General features: G+C 45.6%; 1 protein-coding gene across 8 annotated transcripts in view; it reads left to right on the forward strand.

Annotated features, from left to right (window-relative positions):
* The window catches only part of SEMA5B (semaphorin 5B), a 270791-nt gene that overhangs the window by 226666 nt on the left and 26315 nt on the right, over positions 1–17810 (forward strand). For all 8 annotated transcript variants that reach the window (XR_013954042.1, XM_080601339.1, XM_080601337.1 and 5 more), the window contains 8 exons: positions 4853–5034; positions 8130–8273; positions 11209–11356; positions 12748–12973; positions 13620–13838; positions 15551–15721; positions 16632–16781; positions 17692–17736. Coding sequence is in view for 7 of the 8 variants with exons in the window: in XM_080601339.1 (XP_080457465.1) it covers positions 4853–5034; positions 8130–8273; positions 11209–11356; positions 12748–12973; positions 13620–13838; positions 15551–15721; positions 16632–16781; positions 17692–17736 (1285 nt within the window). In the remaining variant the exon portion in view is untranslated. The remainder of the gene's footprint in view (positions 1–4852; positions 5035–8129; positions 8274–11208; positions 11357–12747; positions 12974–13619; positions 13839–15550; positions 15722–16631; positions 16782–17691; positions 17737–17810) is intronic.

Consider the following 17810-nt stretch of genomic DNA (forward strand, 5'->3'; position numbering starts at 1 on the left):
CAACTGATGAGCCGCCAAGCCCATTAGAAGCCACATGCAAGTGCTTCCTTTTTCTTTCTCCTCTGCCCCTTGCTGGAATGAATTCACCTCTGGCATGGGATGGGATGGCTCATTTAAGCACCTCCATCAGCAATGTACAAGTATGTTCTTTGTGTTCAGTGCAGGATAAAGATCGTGGTCAGCAGAGGCAAGTCTAGGGCAGCATGTTCCACCACTGGAAAGGCAGAGGAATGCAGTGACCCAATGCCAGTTGTCACTGGTGAAAAAGGCCCGTGCTGGGACTTCAGTTTGATGAGTTACCATCTTAAGAAGTCCTGGCTTTTCTCACCCCACTTTTCTGGGCCAGGCACCAGGCACTCAGCTGTGCTGGTACAGCTGTATGTGAGATCACACTCCAGTGTGACATGGTATAGATTAAAAGCACTCCTCCCAAATAAACTTTTCCTAACTCGCATAATTTCAGGAGTTCTTCTGTAGCCTAGCCCACAAACAGATGTCTTGGCACAGCTAAGAGAGTGGCACACACGAACTTTTAAAGCCAGAACTGGCATATTATTGAATTATATCCTACAAGGGCCAGGCATTTGTGAGTCAACCACAACACTAACACAACTTGACTGCTGATCTTATGCAAACATGCTTGTTCAGAGCTGCTCTGCACATCTTTGTACAGCACCACATTGCACCACAGATTCCCGCTATCTAGATCTAATATTAAGGGACCTTAGATACAGAGTTAATCATACGGTGTTTTAACATATTGTGCACAGGTTAATCAACCATTGTGCAATGGTTAATATATATAATTAGCAGAAGAAAAAAAAACAACACTGTATCCTACTTTATATCTTACTGATGCCAACATGAACCACCAGCAGGAAAGGAAGTTTAGAATTGGCTCACACACTCTAGTTACTGAGTTCATGGTGTCACTGATGATGGTGGTCTGCAACTCAGGAACTGAGTAATGCCGATTAAGTGTCCAGTCCTCCTTATGCTGATCCAAATGATGCTCTAACTCATGGGTTTTTCATCGTAGTCCCAACTTTGTGTATCCAGCAAACCCCTATCTCAGTCCTCTGGCATCTGCTCTATGTTACCCTAATTTCTTGCTCGTTAGATCCCCCAATTCTTTTTTGGGGTGACTAACAGACTTGTGTAGTCAGCCCCTCTCAATTCGTGTGTGGCTGCCACTCAGCTGTACTGCCCAGGATAACCCTACTCTGGCCCACACTGGAGCCTGCCCAGTGCACAGAGGGGACTGCACGTGCCAAAATCAAACCCATGAGTCTCTGAAAACTGACAGTTTTCCTCCCCACCTCCCAGGAACTTTATACCCTAGACGGATTTGAGTGGCTTTTCATGGAAATTGCAAAAAGGTGTTCCAATGACATAAAGTTCAGTTCCTTGCTCTGATCACTAGCTTGTTTCCAAGAAAATGTTGCTACTTATGGACAAACACTCTTTCCTCCTAGATTTGGTTTTAGAAATTATTTAAATATTTTGACTGAAACTTTGAAAGAACTTTCAGCTTCTATCAAACAGCCAAGGTGGAAACTTCCAGCTGAAATAATCAAAGCTTGATAAAGTTATAAGCAGTTGACATGTGAAGCCTAAGAGGAGGTACAGATATAATAAAAGGACAAGGAATGCTTCTAGCCTTATCAGTAATATCAGAATGAATATTGAAAATATCCTGGCAGCAGGAGGTAGGAGCGGTCAGTCTGAATTTTTAGATCGTGCAATTGAGCCTGTAGGTGGTACAGGGAAGAAACAAAATGGTGACACCTTTGGTAGGAGTATATCAGTTTACTAAGTACAGGAACTCTGGAATTAGTAGTAATGTCAGATTACAGACGGGCATTTGATCATGGATGTTTTTAAAGATGTCCTCTCTGTCTGATGGACACTGTGTTGGCTACAAAGGATTTACCTTGTAAAGATATTCCTGAAAAAGATCAATGCAGATGAGTTTTTATCCCACTTCCTAAGTTTGCTCTTTTGAAGATATTATTATGAATTTAAAGATGGAATAATGATCCATATGTAATTTCATAAGTAAAAAAAAAACTTCCCACACTCTCAACGTGACATGTTTATAAATCTCAACATTTCAGCTATGGCTGCTTATTTGTTTAATTTTTGGGTTGCTTCCCAGTATCACTTATGAGCCAATAATTATTTGTCAGCTTTTTTTTTTTTTTTTAATTGAAGCCACGGGCCATATCATACCATTGATTTCTGAACAGAACTCCCTGCTGGAATCAGCAAGGCTTTCTGGCTCAAAAATGAACAGAAATGATCCAATATTTGGATTATGACTTTTGTACGGCAGGAGAAAAGAGGAGATAAAAATCTAGCGTTAAATATCTTCAAGTAGTTCTTTTGATTTTTTTTTTCTCCCTGACTTTCAGCAACCGAACAGTATTGATTTTTGACTGCATGCATGTTTAAAACAACAAATTCAAAAAACAACAACAAAACCCAATGTTCTTTTCTCTGGGCATTTTGCTTTGTAACCTGCAGCCCAGAGCAAATTTTTATGACGACATGATAATCTACTGCAAACAAAGGTTTGCAACAGATGCTCAAAACCCCCCAACTGCTGCCTGACAAGCACAGTAACAGATCTAAATTACTTCTAGGTCACTGCTGTGTATTTTTTATGTTGCTGTAGATGGGTGAGAGGGGAAAATGACGGCCCACCAGAGGTTCATCATGAGTGTTTAATGTAGTGCCAGACTCAGAGAAGCCCAGAGCAAAGTGTTTAAGACAATGAGTATTTGAAAGCACTGCTCCCTTGCCCACAGTTGGCTCACTTGTGGACCCTGAGCAGGCACACAGCCTCTCTGTGCCTTGGTTTCCTTGTCTGGAAAGCAGGAGAAATGAATCCCCCCCCTGCCCGGGGCAGCCCAGGGGATTGATCCTGCTGGCTGCAGAGCTCCGCCAAGCATGGCACAGTGGGACTTTTCAGCGGTAGCTGGCTCAGATTTGGGGTCAGGGCTGTTCGCCAGGGCCCCAGCCTCTTTGCTTTGCTTTTCATTGCATGCAACATTAAGGCCAAGCCCAGCATTGCCTTTGCCAACGGGTTTACCAAAGCTGTTGAGCATCCCACCACCCCAGGAGTGACCCCATGGGGATGAGCCACGCGCAGGCAGCTGCCTTCGGTGCTGTCCCACCTGTGGGGCTCTGCGCTTTGGGACGTGGGTTGGGGAGGATGGAGGGAGCTGCTGGGGAAGGGTGCATCATGATGCTGCACTGTAGCAAGGAGAAAGCCAATCACGAAGCAGAAGGAGATGAAGGAGAGGTAAGTGGCATGGGAGGGAAACCAAGGTAACCCTCAGCTCCTCAAGGAGTAGCGCATCAGGGTCACTCTCGAGCTGCAGACCTTGGATCTGGCACAGCACTTTGAACCTTCCTACTGCTGGCTGCATACCACGATACTATGGACTCCCTGTAGCCATAGGGTATCATGGCTGTAAGACCTTCAGCATTGTGTTAACTGCTTGTTGTGTCCAAATTTCTTGTGCTGCCTGGCGTGTGTTGGGGCTTCAGAGAAACCAGGGGAGAGTTCTCTGCTCTACGGGGACCGTTACTCTGCTTTGCCCAAGTGGTCTATGATGTTATATCTCTACACATTATCTGGGTGCAGCACCTCCGTGACAGGGAGAGGGGGGCTGTGTAGCCCTGGGGTTGTTACCACGGTGTGGAAATGTATCGTCTGATGTGGGAGCTAAATGCAGCAGTTCCCAGATGGTAGGGGACTGAGCTGCGCTGGGCTGCACCTGTACCTGGGCAGGAACAGGGGGGAGCCCAGGGCAGAGGTGTCAGAGCAGGCTCCCAGGCATGGTCCTGGAGTTGCTGAATTTTGCTGTCAGAGCTGGTTCCAGCAGCAGCAGTGGGCACAAGAAGGTGGCGGTGGCCTGGGAGCGATCCAGAGAGCAGCAGGCAGCACTGCTTTTCTCAAGTCAGCTTTGGCTGCCAGCAGCAATCCCTCAGCCCACATCTTTGGGCTCACCTAGCAGCAATGGTTAAAACAAGACATGGGAGCAGGCTCTGATGCCCTGTCTCTTGGAAGGTCATCCTGGGCTGGAACAGTTGTTTTTCTCACAGGACTACTGCATTTTCACTTCAATGTAGTACAGAGGGAGCTCAAGCTTCAGGTTCCTGGGCGCTGAGCAGGCAATGAAGCAAGGGGCAGAGGAAACAAACATCGGTGTGGTCTGGCCTGTAGATTGCCTTGAGGTGAATTCTTGCTCTTCAGCCCAGTGCATGATCCTAAGCATTGATTCTAGCCACCACCATCTCCTCCACCTTCTGTCCTTCACCCAGCTTAGCCACGTAGGCTACAGCACTGTTGAGAAACGGAGGCAGTTCTTATGGCGCGTTTGGACAGGGCCAAACTCAGCCTGAGCCGGTCGCTGTGGTTATACAACCGCTGCCTCAGGAAATACTCGGCAGGAACAGGCCCAAACACCCCAGAGGCAGAAGCGTAGCAGAGGGGACAGCCATGGCTGGCCGTCACCTTGCTGGGAAGGCTGCAGCTGCGCCGTGTGGGGCGTGCGAGTGCGGTGGCCTCGCGGCCTGCAGACGGGCGCTGCGCTGGCGGGGCAGGCTCGGGTGCCTGCGCGCACACGTTAGGTATGTGGGGTGGAATTTGGAGGTAAACACCGACGCGGCACAGCCTGAAAACAACCCTCTGTTTTGAATCCTGCTCACAAGCACAGACAGCTCCCATCTAAGCTGCATCTTAATCCCCCTGGCAGCTTTGTTTGGCATTTCTATTGTGGGGCTGTCTCCAGAAATGTAAACTTGCTATTAATGACCTTTTTTTTTTTTTTTTTTAAACTAGGTGAAAAACCTGACAACAAATGGAAGATTGGGGCCTTGGTCCCCATGGCAACTGTGTGAGCATTCGGATGGGGACAGCTCGGGCTCCTGTATGTGTAGGTCACGTTCATGTGACAGCCCTCGTCCTCGCTGTGGAGGTCGTGGCTGTGAAGGGGCCAGGATTGAGGTCGCCAATTGTTCAAGGTATCTCGGCATCTCTGTGCTTTTTGGGAAGGGAACAAGAATTGTGTCTGTCCACAGCTTATCTCTTTCCTTGTGTTTCTGTGACCATGTTGTATCCCAGCCAAATTGAGGTATGTGAGCTCCAGCTTGAGGTCAGTGAAAAATGAAGGAGCCTGGGGCCTTCAGGTGTCTCGGCCAGGGCCCTTGGAAGTTGGGCACCCCAAATTAATGTTAAGGTTAACCTTGCATACACTGTGCCACAGTTTCCCTGAAGGGTACAGTGAGTAGTGACCCATCCATCAGGAGGAGGTGAGTAAGGCAGAGGTAGTTGTTAGCCAACTGAACAACAGTAAGGTAAAAAACATCAGTAAGCTCTCGATCGTTATTTGCGGAGACTGAATTCTGAGCTTGTGTTGCCAAAAGCAGAGCTCCTTCAGAACGGTGCTTGTAGAGACAGGACCTCGTGTGGCTGCGAGCAAGGTTTGTTTGCACTGCTCTGCGGTCCTGTGCGCTGCCTGCAGCACGCTGGCCTGGCAGCCAGAGGCATCTAGGAGGCACGTCTGCTGAGCACAGCAGGTAAACAACACATGCAGCTTGGCTTGTGTCAAAGTGCCACGTTCCCAGTGAAGCCTGGAGCTCATGCTTTAGCAGTATGGAAGCTAAATGTCCTCTGGTGGGGTGCCTTATACATAGCCATGGTGTTTATACCCATGCTACCCCATCACCCTCAGACTACATCATGTCATGACTCAAGGAAAGACGAGGCAATAGGGTAAGCACTACTTAACCAGGGTGGGGCCAGCCAGTATTTTGGTAAATACTGGGTCAATTCGGTTTTTATCTACTTTATCTTCCTTACAGATGTTCATTCCATTAAGGACAGCTGTCTCTTGACTCCTCCCTAGAAATCAGTGCTGGTCTTGGCACCAAATATTCAGCAGTACTCATGTTTGAATTGGCATCTCTCCTTCCAGTTGTGGGCTGTGCTACCTAAAAGATGTGTAGTCATTCCTACCCCTGTGCTGCCACCGTGGGCTGAGCAGAGCCTTCCCAAGGCTGTCTGTTCATGTCACTGGTAAAGGCAAATTACGCCAGAGGGATGGGTTTCTCAGCACTACTCTGATGGCAAAAGAGGCAAGAACAGTTTCTGAGCACGGGATGAAAAATAGATTATTCAATCTTAAGACACAGGAAAACAGCATGGTTTGAAAAATAGGGACATCTGGTCATCCTACATCCACCTCAGCCCTCAAATTTCCTTTAATTGACTTCATATGGCATTAAGTTTTCTTCTTGAAAGAGAAATCAGGATGACTAAAGATGAGTTCTATTAGAAAGCTGGAAATCTGAACATGGAAAGTGTCCTTATTTCTGTTAAAAAAATGTTGAACACACAAATAGATGCTGAGAATTGTTTTTGTGATGAATTTCTAGATGAGATTACTTACCCTATTTTGCCATAATAGCAGCAAATAGCAAATTCCATTTGATTTCTTCCTTTCACAATTTAACATATAATCTTTGCTTTGGGTTAAGGCCTGGGGATATAGTAGGTGGGTTAAAACATGGAAGAGTAACTTAGAAGAGTAACATTTTCATGTAAGTGAATTTCTTGTTCTATGACCTTGTTTGGGGTAGGAGAGGGGAAGGGAAGGAGGGATGAGAGAGCAAGAGGAGGAGGGGAGGAATAGCTAGCAAGATTCTGAAATAAAGCTGCCAAGAACAGGCAAGAGTTGATAACAAATAGAAAAAGTGTGAAGGGCAATGTGGGTTTTAACTTTCATCCTCTGCCCTCATTGGTGCTACGCCAGAAAATATTTCTTGCCAGCAGTTTTATTAGTTCAGTAAATGCTTTGAAAATTAACATCTGTTTTCAAGCTTAGCTTTCAAGAACCAGAGAGCACCTGAGTTGTTTTTTTGACTAGACTTTTTAGAAAGATTTTTCTTTAGAAAAATAACAACAACAACAAAAAAGAGATTTTTTTTGGCTTTAGGCAGCAAAGTGTCAAGATGAGGCAGTTCTGTAGGACAGAGCCTTGCCACTGGCTTCAAATGAAATGAAACCTGCAGTACAGAAGAGATGAGATACAGTTCCTCCCAGCCTGCCTTAGTGAGGCTCCGAGGTTTAGTAGTGCAGCTAAATCAGAGCAAGGTGAGCTTTAATAATCAGGAGATTTTAAAGATGATAATGTAATGTCAGCTTCTGTGTGAGCACATGGTGGAGTTACTGCATGGCAGCATCCTCACAGAAGCCAGCCACATGCATGTGTCCCAACATCTCCATTGTGAGATGCGAACTCAGGGTTTTTACATCACATTTGCTTCAGGCTCGGTTTCCACTTCTCATCCGAGATGCGATCACTCATTAAACCCTGAAATTCTATCCTACCTCTGAGCTCTTAATTGCCTTCTGGTTTCTACAGATTTAAGGTCACACTACAATGATGCTTGCAGGCTGCCATGAAAGCTAGAAGCAATTACTGTTATTTTTTATGAAACTTGAGATTTCCACCTAATAGGACTCAATGCCGAAGGGTTTAGGAAAACACCAAATATTATGAGGTTTGTGAGAGAATGATTGGAGCTGGCAACAGTTTTGCTGTAAGAGATTTAAAGCATCAGTACCTACTGAATTAGAGGGAAGTTTTTAATATCCTTTGGCACAATTGGCATTGATGAGCCTCAAAACCTGCACTCTTTGCAGAGGAGTCCAGGAGATAGAACTTTGGGGCCAGCTGTTGGCTCAGAAAAGGGGGGTTTGGAGACATGGGGGAGATGATGGGGGAATAGTCAGTGAGAGTTGTAGCAACCACACTGTTGCCCAGCAAAGCCTGGCAGGCATTTTCTAAATCATTCAGTGTTGGCTTCATTCTCTTCCTATCCATTTCTTAGATAATTCAATGACGAGGAAGTAAGGCCATTGCTAAGCACTTTTGGAAATCCCTTTGCTAAATATTAGCCGGTGTGAAGTCTGGTTGAAATGAATGTCTCTCTTCTCCAACTGGTTCAAGCATTCTGCTATCAGAGACATATCTGTTTGACTGTAAAGCATGGCATGACATAGGCAGACTGTTAGGTAACCCCCATACTCTGTTCTCTCTCAAACTCTTTGTTAGAAATGGCGCTTGGACACCCTGGTCTTCCTGGGCCCCGTGTAGCACCTCCTGTGGGATAGGCTTCCAGGTCCGCCAGCGATCCTGCAGCAACCCTGCTCCACGGTATGGAGGCAGGGTCTGTGTTGGACAGAGCAGAGAAGAGAGGTAAGATACCTTAACAACATCTTGTGATCACTTCTGTTGTTATGTTGGCAGCTGGAAGTGGTGGATCTTCTATGAATGCAGAGGAAGACTGTTTGGCTGAATATGCACAGCAGAAGGAATTTCAGAGCCTAGGAGGGATGAGGTTGCTCACATGAATGGCCACTCTCTTACAATGAGCCTGTGACCATCCCAGACTGCAGAGCTGCCTCTTCTCTCAGGCATGACCATTGAGACCCTCACAAGTATTCTCATCCCCAAAACAGAGGGTTGACCACCTCAGTGAAAGGAGAAGCTGTGTCTGCTGTTAGCAGTGCAGAATCTACAGATAGTTACACTGTTCTGATCTGTCCCTTAGGAGGCAGTTCAACGTGTGCAGCTTTCATTTCTAATTACACCATTGCCAAGTCTATGTGCTGATGCACCAAAACAAGTTCAAGACAGACTACTGCTTAACTCACAGATTCAAAGTTGAGTTTTTGCAGGGCATGGCATCAGAAAAACATCTTTCTTCCCCTCTAAGCAAATTTTGTGCAAAATCACTAAAAGACAATGCTTTTTTTTAACATTCAGAGCTATCTGCACTATTTCACAGAATCACAGAATCGTCTAGGTTGGAAGAGACCTTCAAGATCACCAAGTCCAACCTCTGACCTAACACTAACAAGTCCTTCACTAAACCATATCACTAAGTTCAACATCTAAACGTCTTTTAAAGACCTCCAGGGATGGTGACTCAACCACTTCCCTGGGCAGCCCATTCCAATGCCTAACAACCCTTTCAGTAAAGAAGTTCTTCTTAATATCCAACCTAAACCTCCCCTGGCACAACTTTAGCCCATTCCCCCTCGTCCTGTCACCAGGCACGTGGGAGAATAGACAAATCCCTACCTCGCTACAGCCTCCTTTAATGTACCTATAGAGAGCGATAAGGTCTCCCCTGAGCCTCCTCTTCTCCAGGCTGAACGACCTCAGCTCCCTCAGCCGCTCCTCGTAAGACTTGTTCTCCAGACCCCTCACCAGCTTTGTTGCCCTTCTCTGGACTCTCTTGAGCACCTCCATGTCCTTCTTGTAGCGAGGGGCCCAAAACTGAACACAGTACTCGAGGTGCGGCCTCACCAGAGCCGAGTACAGGGGCACAATCACTTCCCTAGACCTGCTGGTCACACTGCTTCTTATACAGGCCAGGATGCTGTTGGCCTTCTTGGCCACCTGAGCACACTGCTGGCTCATATTCAGCTGCCTATCAACCAGTACTCCCAGGTCCTTCTCTGCCAGGCAGCTTTCCAACCACTCATCTCCCAGCCTGTAGCGCTGCTTGGGGTTGTTACGCCCCAGGTGCAGGACCCGGCACTTGGCCTTGTTGAACTTCATACAGTTGACCTCAGCCCATCGGTCCAGCCTATCCAGATCCTCCTGCAGAGCCTTCCTACCCTCAAGCAGATTGACACACGCACCTAACTTGGTGTCATCTGCAAACTTACTGAGGGTGCACTCGATCCCCTCATCCAGATCATCGATAAAGATATTAAAGAGGACTGGCCCCAGTACTGAGCCCTGGGGGATGCCACTGGTGACCGGCCTCCAACTGGATTTGGCTCCATTCACCACAACTCTTTGGGCACGGCCATCCAGCCAGTTTTTAACCCAACGAAGCGTACGCCAGTCCAAGCCCCGAGCAGCCAGTTTCTTGAGGAGAATGCTGTGGGAAACGGTGTCAAAAGCCTTACTGAAATCAAGGTAGACCACATCCACAGCCTTTCCCTCATCCACTAAGCGTGTCACTTTGTCATAGAAGGAGATCAGGTTCATCAAGCAGGACCTGCCTTTCATAAACCCATGCTGACTGGGCCTGATCGCCTGGTTGCCCTGCAAGTGCCGCGTGATGACACTCAAGATAATCTGCTCCATGAGCTTCCCTGGCACTGAGGTCAAACTAACAGGCCTATAGTTCCCCGGGTCTACCCTCCGGCCCTTCTTGTAGATGGGCATCACGTTTGCTAGCCACCAGTCGACTGGGCTTCTTCAAACCCAACCCCTCAATAAACACATGCTTCAAGGCATCCTGATTTGGTTTCCAGCTTTGACATTTTCATTAAAGGCCACCTCTGCTTGGCAGTAGGCTGTTGCTTGTCCCTTGAGTGGTCAGTTAAGATAGATCTTTCTGCATTTCTCAGAATACAAAGGGCAATTCATTTAACTTCCTTTATTCAGGACAGTTTAATGTTTGGTGTGATTTGTGGCCATTCAGAATGGTCCTTTTTGGGTTTTAAAGACTACATCTGAGTCAATTACAATCCTGTGTGATTCAATTTGAGAACAATATTGATTAAAAAGCTGAACAAAATTGAAGTTACCTTTTCTAAAGGGAACATGAAATAACATTAATTTAGGGCCTGCCTTTAGATACATATAGCATCTAGTTCAGCTCCAGTTGCAAACACTAGTTTCTTAGGAACCAAGGAACAGTAAGGGCCAGATCATGGGACAGGAAGATTGTCAAGTGTTTAGCACCTGCCGTTAGTGACAGATCAATGTGGAGCTGACCTCATATTAGTTTCCTAAATAAAAGCCAGATTTTTAAATTATTTACCATCCACTATCTCTCTTTCTGGCACGTGGGCTTCAGCTTCTGACTTCTTGTGTAAATTCAGTGCATAAAAGTTTGGATTAGAGCACTTTCAAAAACCCAGTCTTCACCATTTGCTCCAACTATGTCCTCTCAGCCTGGTTAACCACTCTTCTTTATAAAGAGCACAGTTCTCTGCTGTGAGCACTAATACTGCTAATCTGACTGTTGTGTCAACCTGCTGGCTTTCTGTGCATGCAATAAGTGCACCCAAATGCAGTGTGCAGTGTAGCTTTGCATCCGACATCATTTTGCCCCTGGGTTGTACTGACATAGACATTATTTGAGAAATATGCTTTCTTCTTTCAGATTCTGTAATGAGAACAGTCCTTGTCCATTACCAATTTTTTGGTCTTCGTGGGGTCCTTGGAATAAATGTAGTGTGAATTGTGGTGGAGGAATTCATTCAAGGCAGAGGTCCTGTGAAAATGGAAATACATGTCCAGGCTGTGCTGTGGTACGTACTGTTTATTGTCATTGCATGTGGGACACCTATTAACATCTAGCTTCTAGGGACTTGTTATTTAACTCCTCTCTCCATCTTGGTTTTATTTCTCAAGCTAGAAGAAATTGCTATCCTCAGCTCTTGCTGGAGAGGATGCTGAAATGAACTGGGAAGCAGAGAGGTGGCAGATTCCAGAAGTCAGTGAAGTTGGTTTGAGTGTGTGTGTGTGTCTGTGTGTGTGTCTGTGTGTGTGTACGGGTTAGAACAGACTGGCACACAGAGAACTTCGTAGACCTCTCTAGGCTTGATATCAAGTCCTTTAACTGGCAGCACTCTACATTTCTTTTATTCTATCCCACTCCCAAGGATGACCCTGTTGAGTCAAGGAGGCCCTGCACACATCAGAAATGAGTCTCGTCATACTTGAGTAAACAATAGGTCAAATACCCAGTTAACCCATCAATGAGGCAACGACTACCAATTTTCTCTCTTTATTTTCCCTTTCCTATTCTGGCAGCTGTTTTGTGCAGATGTTTTAATTAGTTTTATGGAGAGCTTTCTTTCAGTGTAAGCAGATTTGATCTGGAACCTCCCATCTGTTCACAAGCTGTTTGGCATTTACTCTAGAATCATAAAGTCCTAAAGCATTACATTGCTCTCCCTCTGCCAGAAAATATGGGTTTATTTATTTATTTTTAGACAAGAACTCAATGCTTTACACTGGAATCCTCCTGCTGGTGGTGAGAATTGTAAGGACCCTGAAACACCACATCCCCATCCACCCGGATATTGGCTCTACTCTGTGGATGCTCAACTCTACACTAAAGATGGCAAATGTTTCGTAGTCCTCACTAGAGGATTCAAAAAGCCAACCAAACAAAAATAATAAAAAAAAAAAAGCTGTAAAAACGGATTATCTAAAACCATCTTAAAACAGTAAACTTTTCAAGGAATAAACCTTACTGACATTTTGTCCTCATGGGGCTCCTCTAGGCCGACCTGAGAGCAGCATATCAGGGTCACAGCAGAAAACTAGTTTGCTGTTATTATTATGCACTGCCTGAATTATTCTCCTGCCCATGATGCACCATGCTTTCTAAGCCCCACAGGACTCAGATGGGCAAGAACACCTGAGTCAGCAGAGAAACACAAACCTGAGGGAGACATTAAAATAGTAAGCATAGTCCACCCTCAAGGTCCACCTGAGGCACCTCTGCCTCCGTAGTCCCCATGTTTTGTGCTGTGCCCAGCACCGTGTTGTACCTGTGAGGTCAGAGAAGGTGAATGGAGGTTGTTTTAGATCCAGAGCATACCCCCTTGTTTTCTAGGGTATAAATACATCTCTGTCAGTTAGTCTGCTGCTGTTTGGTAAGTAAGGTCAAAGTAGTTTTCCTTCTTGGCAGGAATATAAGACCTGCAACCCAGAGAGCTGCCCAGAGGTGCGTAGGAACACACCCTGGACTCCTTGGATGCCTGTCAACATCACCCAGAACGGTGCCCGCCAGGAGCAGCGCTTCCGCTACACGTGTCGTGCCCAGCTCTCTGATCCCCACGAGCTGCAGTTTGGGAGGAAGAAGACTGAGAGTCGATTCTGTCCCAACGATGGCTCGGCAGTGTGCGATACTGACTGTATGTATTGCCAGCTCCAGGGGACTACAGGGAAAGCCTAGATTTGGTGTTGGAAGGGGGATCCTCTCAGAACAGCCAGAAACTGGTTGTGTCTGCATAAATCTTGGCATGCACAACTAGTGTCACAGCAGAATGATGGGGATGGAGAGAGCCCTGTGACTTAGCTGTCAACACCGTTATGATCCCTGTGCTTGTGGTAGGGTATATATAGATCTATTCCTGGTACTGCCAAGCTGCCCCAAAGAGAACAGGCAAGTGATCAGGGTGTAGAGAGAGAAAAAAAAGCTATTCTACAGGATAGCGTGTCTTTACTTTTCTTTCTCTCTGGAGGTCCCCTTGTGCACTGCCTCTGGGGTTATTCCCTTCACTACTGCTGTGATCCAAGGCAGCGTCCTGAGGGCAGAGCCTGAACTACCACAGTTTGCTACCCAGAAGGGTCATTTATCAAGGTTATCGCTAGGCTCAGTTTCTATGTGCACAGATTTTGTTTCCCTTCTAGCTATGCTGTAACCCTGTAACACTTGCTAAGAACAGAAACTCATCCCCAGGGCACATAAATCCTGATTGTATTCATGAGATGAAGTCCTTTTTAAAAGCTCAGCAACTGATTTGTGATCATGTGGTGTCTTGTTTGTTTTCCTTGAAGCTCTTGTTGATGACCTCCTCAAGACTGGTAAGACCTCTGCACGGATTATCAATGGGGGCTGGTCCTTTTGGGGGGCCTGGTCTTCCTGTTCCAGGGACTGTGAGTTGGGCTTTAGGATCAGGAAGAGAACATGCACAAACCCTGAACCTAAAAATGGTGGATTGCCCTGCGTGGGGTCAGCGATGGAGTACCAAGACTGCAACCCACATCCCTGCCCAGGTAACCATGATTATATTCCTGCATGAAATTCAGAGCTGTTCTTTCCCATCTTAATGGCAGAGCCACCAAAAATCAGTATTTCCAATCTGCCTTTTTTTTTTTTTTTTTTAGTTTGGGGGATTCACCCTTAATTTATTTGAAAACTATTGTAATGATCCATGTATGTAAACCACACACACTTTGGTGCTGTGACTAATGTTTCACCTAGGCTCAGAGGGTAAAACAGCCACGTCCTCTAAAGGAAGTAGTATGGTGGCTTGTGTAGCAGTGTTTTGCTTCAAGCAGGTTTGCTGCTCCATCCAGTGGAGGGCATGATGGTGCACCTGCACCTTTGTGAGGAGACGGGCTTAATGAATGTGACTTAATGCTGTGTAGAGAGATGCTTGATGTGGCAGTTCTTCTTGTGAACACTTGTTTCTTCCCCTTCTCCTGCTTACGTATTGTTCTTGCGATGGGCATCTACTCTTGACATCAGTTACCATTTCCTGCACAGCCAGCAGGGAGTATTCTTGCCTGGTTTCCTGGTTTTCGAGTTTGTCCTCATGTTTATGTTGCACTCCTGGTCCAGAATAGTAATAATAGACTATTGACTAATGTATTCTCACTCTCTTATCATTCTCCTTGCTCTGTAATAGCTATCTAAGCTAAATTTAAGTGATCTTACACAAATTACTTTGCCTCTTTGCAGTTCTTGCAATTATCTAACTCTGGCAATATAGTTTGTGGCCTACACTTGAAAATGCTGTATTATTATAGTATTATTATGATATTAAAATTCAATGCAAAGATAAAGTGCCAATGCAGGTAGGAAAACATGATCAGAATGTGTAGCAAGAGCATAGCAAGAGTGTCAAATATTGCACTCTGTGGCCTATAAAAAGAAAATAACTCCAGCACTATAAAGGCAGCTATTAGTACTATTTTGGAAACTCTTCAGTGGCTTTTCACTAATGTCTGTGCCCTTCTTCTGTGCTGTTTTCTCTCCCTGGACACTATGATGTTTTACAATCTATTGTAAGTGCATGACTGCTCTTTCTCTGTGTCTCCCTTCTTCCCTGCCTCACTCAATATGTATACACAAATCCTGGGTTCATCTTGCACTAAGTCATGAGGTTGCTGTCTCCTGAAGTAGTGGCATGTGGACCTGAAAATCAGGTAGTCTAGTAACCTGACAAGAGGGGTTGGGAACGAGGGTTCTTAATTCCCTCTCTGGATTTATTATTAAAGTGTTATGGGACTGTGCTCATACAAAGCCTCTGAACTTCTCTTTTCTGAAGGCTGGGACTAAAAGACTTAGGGTCCCCTGCAGAAAGGTGCCATATAAACTCCACTTAGGTTGTACAACACTGTTTTTCCAAGTAAATATGTTGTTGCTGTAGGTAAAGTGTCAGAAGACAATAAAGCTGTTTTATAAAAAGGTGTGTAACAACAAAGTGACTACCCTAAGGAATAGTTTCTATTATGGTGCTTTATGATGCAGAGTCCTTTTGTGCATAGACTTCATTTGGCATCCACAGAGTGCAGCACCTTCAAACCCTCTCTTGATACAAAGCTCTTGTCAGGACCAAATGTCCTGGGGTGCAACAAAGTGCTAGCTAGTCTGGGCAGGGTAGACCTGGAAGGTGAGATACTGGGACTCTCCAGCTTTGTCACGCTGAGGGGCGTAACCAACTGCATGCACCTCTCTCTCCTTGCTTTTCCATACTCTTCAGTGAAAGGCTCCTGGTCTTGCTGGACTCCTTGGTCTCAGTGCTCAGCAACCTGCGGAGGAGGACACTACCAGCGCACACGGACTTGCACCAATCCAGCTCCATCTAGCGGAGAGGATATCTGCATTGGGCTGCACACTGAGGAGGCCCTCTGCAACACGCACCCGTGTGAAGGTAGCCAGTTCTCACCCCTGCTCCAGCTGGCTTGGGTGGTGGTGGGAGCAAGGCACATCTACAAAATGTTTAAAAAATAAATCAGGAACACCACCAGTTAGTAGCTGTTCTGATCATTCAGTAAACGTATACTGAACCAGGGAAAAAGCAGACATCCTAGCATTCAAATCAAACACATCACCTTTCTTTTTGTACTTGTTCACTAGACCGTGCTTTGGCATTCTAGTGCTGGCCAGGCAAAATCTTGTTAATGGACAAACCATTTAAAGTAAATGAAAAAGCAGGACTTTGGTTCTTGAATGTGGAAGCTACAAGACAAGAACGAGGAGTCATGAAGCATCAATCTGTGCAGTTGCTGAAGGGGTGATCCTTCCTTTTTCTGTCTTACAGACTGGCAGATGAATGTGTGCTACAACTCAGCGTTTAGGGTTCGGATCTGTGCTGGTTTTGATTCACCATTGTGTATTTCTGATCCAGCACAGGCTGACTCCTGCCCTTAGGGACATTAGCAAAAGCTTTTTAACTGCTATAATTTGTGCTGGCTGCTTGGGGTATGCCTGGGAGACAACCTGAAATTTGGAGGTCCTGGTGCAAGATTGTGCCGTCCAACTCCTTGTACATCTTTAACCACAGAGTTGATATAGGAGCTATTGAAACAACACTGCACAGTGCAGTACTCCACCAAGGGCCAGTTCAGTCTGGGTTAAGAAAACTTCAATCTGGCAAGTAGGGTGTGATGCCTGCACTGGTATTTGTATTGACATAGTTAAATCCACTGAAGACCACTGGATTACATGTGTGAGAGGCCCAGGTGAAGATCTAGACACCTTCCAGCATGGGAGAAGTTTGTTTTCCACAAGGGATCCTCTTGGTGAAGTTGTCCATGTGTTTTCCTGATCTTGGATTTAAGGTGGCTGGTCAGAGTGGTCGGAGTGGAGCCTGTGTAATGAGGAGGGTATCCAGTACCGCAGCCGTTACTGCGAGGTGCACAGTCCAGACTCTTCTCAGTGCGTTGGAAACAGCACACAGTACCAGGATTGCCTGTATAATGAAATTCCAGGTATGTACAATGTTGTTGGAGAAGGAGAGGGTGGGCCAATTCAGAAGAGCAGCTCGTCCCCAGAGTGTAAAGCTAGGGTGAGGTATTTTCTACTATAAAAGGGGTTTGTATGCTCCTAGAAAAACAAGCAGACTGATGCATATGTTATCAACTCCCTTGTTGCAGGCACAGGGTAGCTGGTGTTCCTTTGGGGTAACTCAGCTCTCTTATAAAACAGAATTACCTAGTTCTGTAATAAATAACTAGTATTGCTTCACCTGAACTGAAACTTTTAACTTTGCACAGTTCATCTTAGGCTGGGTTATGAAAATGAGCTCTGTTCTCAGCATGGATGCAGGCAACAGAAGGTCCTTGAGTTCAGGTATCAAAGGAAGCATCCTAAAAGACTGAAGAAACAAGGTGGGGCAGGTGAAGATAACTGGCGTGTGAAGTGGGGAGAATAATCAAGTGTCTAACAGAGCAGCATGGTTGATGGATAGACAGTCATTAACATTTTCCACTCTATGTTTTGTGGAAAATGAGGCTCTCAGGAAAATATGTGATATCTGTCTAGGCTGAATAACACCTTCCAAATGTTCTTTTCTGGACTATAATGACCTGGCTTAAAAATCTGAGATATCTAGACAGTGGTAGTCTCTTTCCCATGGTTCTCTCAGCTACCTTTTTTCCCCTAAATTGAAGAATCTAAACAGTGTTCAGGTAACAGTACTGTAATTGTCAGGTCTTTGGAGAGGTTTTGTTGCATGTAGTTTACACTCTGAGCTTTCCATTCAATTTAGAGAGACTCTCAGCTTGCTGCAGAACACAGGAGCAGCTTTTCATGTCTGGAGCTTGGGGGGTGGTTAATTATTTAAAGGAGTAAAGTGGTGGCAAAATGACAACTTTCTCCAATATTCTTCTCTTTGTTTAGTGATCCTACCAGCCTCCAGCATTGATGAGAGCACAAACTGTGGAGGTAGGATACCACTAACTATATATCTTGTTTTTGTCTTAACCTGGCTTCTTTTCTCCCTGTGCAGTATCAACCGA

Source organism: Anser brachyrhynchus (genome assembly GCF_964034855.1).
Source record: "Anser brachyrhynchus genome assembly, chromosome: 7".
NCBI classification, from domain to species: domain Eukaryota; kingdom Metazoa; phylum Chordata; class Aves; order Anseriformes; family Anatidae; genus Anser; species Anser brachyrhynchus.